At 37.6% G+C, this 4,434-nt stretch overlaps 1 protein-coding gene across 2 annotated transcripts in view; it reads left to right on the top strand.

The window, feature by feature from the left end:
* LOC107870764 (protein LSM12 homolog) overlaps positions 1 to 3,857 on the top strand; it is a 24,527-nt gene extending 20,670 nt beyond the window's left edge. The window contains exons 4-5 of one of the 2 annotated variants that reach the window (XM_016717405.2): positions 3,222 to 3,345; positions 3,437 to 3,857. In XM_016717405.2, coding sequence (XP_016572891.1) covers positions 3,222 to 3,345; positions 3,437 to 3,484 — 172 coding nt within the window. In that variant the 3' untranslated portion in view covers positions 3,485 to 3,857. Of the gene's footprint in view, positions 1 to 3,221; positions 3,346 to 3,436 lie in introns of those variants that run through there. The other variant, XM_047413094.1, reaches the window with a different exon arrangement.
* The last annotated feature ends 577 nt before the right edge of the window (positions 3,858 to 4,434 follow it).

Here is a 4,434-nt window from a genome sequence, read left to right as displayed (position 1 = left end):
TTCTTCATCCTTGTTCCTCTGCTTCATCTTCTCTCCTCCATCTTCTTCCCCACTACAAGTTTTGCATATTTTTTTTCCAATACAATACAAATTACTATGCACACAATTTACTAGTCCACCACGGCACCGATATTCTCGGCTTCAAAAAGCTGTTACAACGTGAACAATACCTGCAACAGCCAACACGAACAAGAAGATTTATCAAGAAAAAAGCTTCAAAAGAGACAAAAGGACTGGTATAATAAATTACTATAAAGCAGCAAAATTTCGAGCTATTCAAATCTTTACTTTGAGATATCAAAATTTCAATTTTTCTCCCAATTGTTGGTCAACACACCCGATCTCATTTGACCGGATCCGACACAGATCCCACACCCTTACCGGTGTCAGTGTCGTGTCGACACCGGTGCGGCACCGAAATTGCCGAGTCCGAGCAACTTAGAGCACAACTAACCTTGAACTGTCCTTTTTTGTTGCCTCTCCACCATAATGTATCTTGATCTCTCTAAACCAGCAAATTGCTCAATGGTGCTGAAGAAGTTTGCTACTCTTTGGATCTCCCAATCATTCAGCGGTCTTCTAAAGTTGAAGCTCCAACCTTGATGTGTCCAGCATTCCCCCCAATAGTCTTTTGTTGATGAGAGACTAATGCATGAATATCTGAAAATTGGTTTTCTAGTCTTCACGCCTCATGCCACTCATCTTTCCAAAAATCAGTTTTAGCTCCATTTGCCACTTTAATTGTAGTGTTGGTCTTGAACTCATTCCATAAAGCTCGTATGGACCTCCATAGACTGACACCATAGCGTGTGGTTATTTCCTTGGTCATCCAGTTCTGTTCCTCTTCATACGTAGCACTAATGACATTCCTCCATAGAGATTGGTTCTCATTACTGTATTTCCAGAACCATTTTATTCTAAGGGCCTTGCTCTAGATTTTCAAATTCTTGATTCCTAATCCTCCTTGCCTTTTTTCAACTGTTACTGCATCCCATTTGAACAGGTTGTATCCCTTTCTTTCATTATTTCCTTGCTAGAGAAACTTGTCTAGTTTGTTAACAACCCCTGCAGGAATAGGGAAATCAGACATCATATAAGTTGGGAGAGAGTCAAGTACAAAATTAATGAGAGTTGGTGTGCCTCCCCTAGACGGATGAGTCTTCCACCTTGTCAATTTCTTTTCACATTTCTCAATTACACTACTCCATATTTCAGTTGATTGTGACTTTGCTCCCAATGACATTTCCAGATTGGTGGTAGGTAGATTTCCCACTTCACCTAGGATTGCATTTAAAGACTTAAGTTTCCTACCTCATTAATGGGATATAGAAATCTTTTCCTTCAATTGATGTGCAGCCCTGAGATCCCTTCAAATAGCACCAGTACCACCCTCAGGATCTTTAGTTGGTCTTCATCAGCATCACATAGAATGAGAGTATCATCTGCGTATTGCAGATGAGTTATCTCCAAGTTCCCTCCATTTCTGGCCACATCAAAACCTCTGAGCCATCCATTCATATTTGCTGTCTTGATAATATAGAAGTCTCAAAAAACACAATAACAGTCAGTTCCTTTGCAGAAGAAGCAAATTTTGTTGCTGCTGTTGCCTGTTTGTTCACCTATAGCCGAGGTTCTATCGAAAACGTCTCTACCCCTCTAAAGTAGAGGTAAGGTCTACGTATATCCTACCCTCCCCAGACCCCATCTGTTATCCCACACTGGATATGTTGATGTTGTACTCCCATATGACTCTGCAAGGCCTGCAATTTCACTCGGCCATTTGTTCAATTGTTTTTTGACACTCAAAATATGCACATCCTGTAATCCTTAAAAAATCCACCTTTTCCCAAGTTTCCATGAATTTTGTTCTTCTGCTAAGCAGGATATGGAAAAATCTTGAGTTTCCTGTGATTGAAGTTCTATAATAATTGTTGAAAGAAGGGGAAGGCCAGTAATGATATTAGATGTATTAAGAGAGCTCACATGCAATGCCTCATATACCTCGATTAGTTTTGACAACAAGCTTGTGGGGTTGACAGGAAAAAGTATGTTAATGTTAACTTGTGAGTCTATGCAAGTACTAATGACCAGTGCAAGAAGCAATTGGAAAAGTATACTGACTCTAAATATTGTCCCTCATTGGTAACGGGAAGTTTCAGCTCTTTGTAAGGTAGTATCATTCAGCTGTTAACCAGGTTAAGTATGTTGGACCCATCAAGATTTAGGCCTAAATAGCCTACGACTTAATACCCCCCTCCTCCTCACTATACTGTTGCCAGCTGGCAATAAGTGAATTTGCTGTTTGAGATTATGGTACAGATAAAAAAATTGACAAACAAATCATTTACCTTACACAATAAATTAGGTAAGTCTACAGATTGGTTCCTCCTCTTTTTAAAATTCATTTGTTGTGATGAAGTGAGCTTACATTGGATGTTCTCTCCAGAGTGTAGTAGTAGCAGGAGTGAAGAAGCTGTAACTGTGGCACCCAACTTCGTCCCATTTATGTTGGCTGAAGTAGTGTGAGCTTGTCACTAAGTGGTGGTGTCTAGGTCTGAGTTTTAGCTTAGGCATTGATTTCTGGCTTGAGTTGTAAGAAAAACATTGTCAGTTGTTAGCATGAGCATAACATTTTAGCTTTCCTGTGAATATTCCATGACAATTAAGAAGTTGAGTGTATATATTTTGGTAGGGAAAAGAAAGCTAGGATATTGTTTGGCTGAATATTAATACAATTGTTGATTCATTTTGATGGTTCTCGTTATAAAAGTGTTTGTTTTAGATTCTAATGACAATTTCAGACGTTTAGTGGCTAAATTATATTTATGGAATTTCACCGACCAAAGATGATAAAAAGGGAAGCTTAATCTGATGCAACAATAACAGGTAAGAATAGGTTTCAAACTATACATAGATCGTAGCAACCCATAGAGCTTGGGATTATTCATCCTATGAGGTAATTGATACGGATTTATGTCCTTGTCTAGTGAATATCCAAAATTCATATACAACTTATATTCTTTTGAAACAATATAGAGGCATGATAATAAGTACGTATAAGCGAGGTATCTATCAAGAAAAGCATGTATAAATGACATTGCAGTGTCAGTCTCCTGTTTTTTGGAGGAGTTCTGTGAATTGTGCTGCGCATATGTAGGATCCCAGTTTTGGTGACATCAGGATATCTTCTGTGAATTTTGATGTTATTATTATTTTACCAGGCTGCCTGTGCGCTGGGACAAGACTGTGATAGTTGTGATGAATGAGGTGCGTGTTAGCAGTCCATACCTTCCTGAATCTGTTGTTGGAGGCACTCCTGCTGCTAATGAAAGAGTGCGGAAAGTGGTAAGATATTTGTGTATATTCTGAAATCAAAGAAAAACTAATCTCTTTTTGGTGGTTACTTGAATTCATTCATCCTGGTTTCTTTATTCAGCTTGAATTGGAGAGGAAGAGGTTGCAAACCCGTAATAGTGGACAGTGAGGATTCCTTATATGATTCCTTTTCGTTGGTTTGAGGTATTCCTCGGTGACCAGCTGACGAAACAAATGCCAAGGGCGTTGGCAAAAATGAGTATAGTATCCTACTTGAGTGAAGATGTATTGTCTCTCCACCTGTAAGAGATTTGAACTTGGTAAATTTTAGTGACAGTAGTTGCTCGCTCCCTCATCCCCGTCCCCAAAGAAAATGTAAGATGATTTTTTTTTTTCTTTGCATTTGCTTGTCGCAATGAGGCAATTCGATGTGCCATATTATGTTTACAAGATTGATAACTTGAAGGAATGGTGTCTTCAAGGAAACACAGCTTTGGGGGTGAGGATGTGATGAAGTTTTTTTAATCCAATCAAATTTGTTATCTTTGGCTTTCTACTGCTTTTCGTTTCCCCTTTCTTTGGAGGGTAAAACGAAGTTGCCTGTTAGAAATCAGCAGAGTTCTGATATACTCTACCGAGTATAAGTGTGTGGTTTGAAGGAATACATTTTTTGAAAAATGTTTTTCAATTTTATCATGTTTGGTTGTCTTAAATATTTTGAAAAATATTTTTTCAAATCAACTTTTTTTCCTTAAATCTGATTAAAATGACTTCCCTCCAAAAAGAAAAATATTTTTTAAAACTCTCTTTCAATATCATTTTGAGTTGAAATATTCATACAACTCTTAAAATCATCCACTTTTACTTCGACCCCAATCTCCTGCCCCACCCCTACGACCTTCTATTCAAAAAAAAAATATTTTCAAATTTTTTTTCTGCGTCATCCCTTACTCAAACCTTGACCCACCTTCCTCCCTCCAAAAAGAATGTTTATTTAAAAATAAAAAAATTCAAACTTTTTTCTTACTTTTCCCCTACTCAACTCCCTACCCCCACTCCCCAAAAAAATTATTTTTTTTAAATTAATTTTTTTAAAAAATTTAATTTTTTCCTTATCCC

Source organism: Capsicum annuum, chromosome 5 (genome assembly GCF_002878395.1).
Source record: "Capsicum annuum cultivar UCD-10X-F1 chromosome 5, UCD10Xv1.1, whole genome shotgun sequence".
Classification (NCBI taxonomy): domain Eukaryota; kingdom Viridiplantae; phylum Streptophyta; class Magnoliopsida; order Solanales; family Solanaceae; genus Capsicum; species Capsicum annuum.
This window is presented reverse-complemented; position numbering and strand designations above follow the sequence as displayed.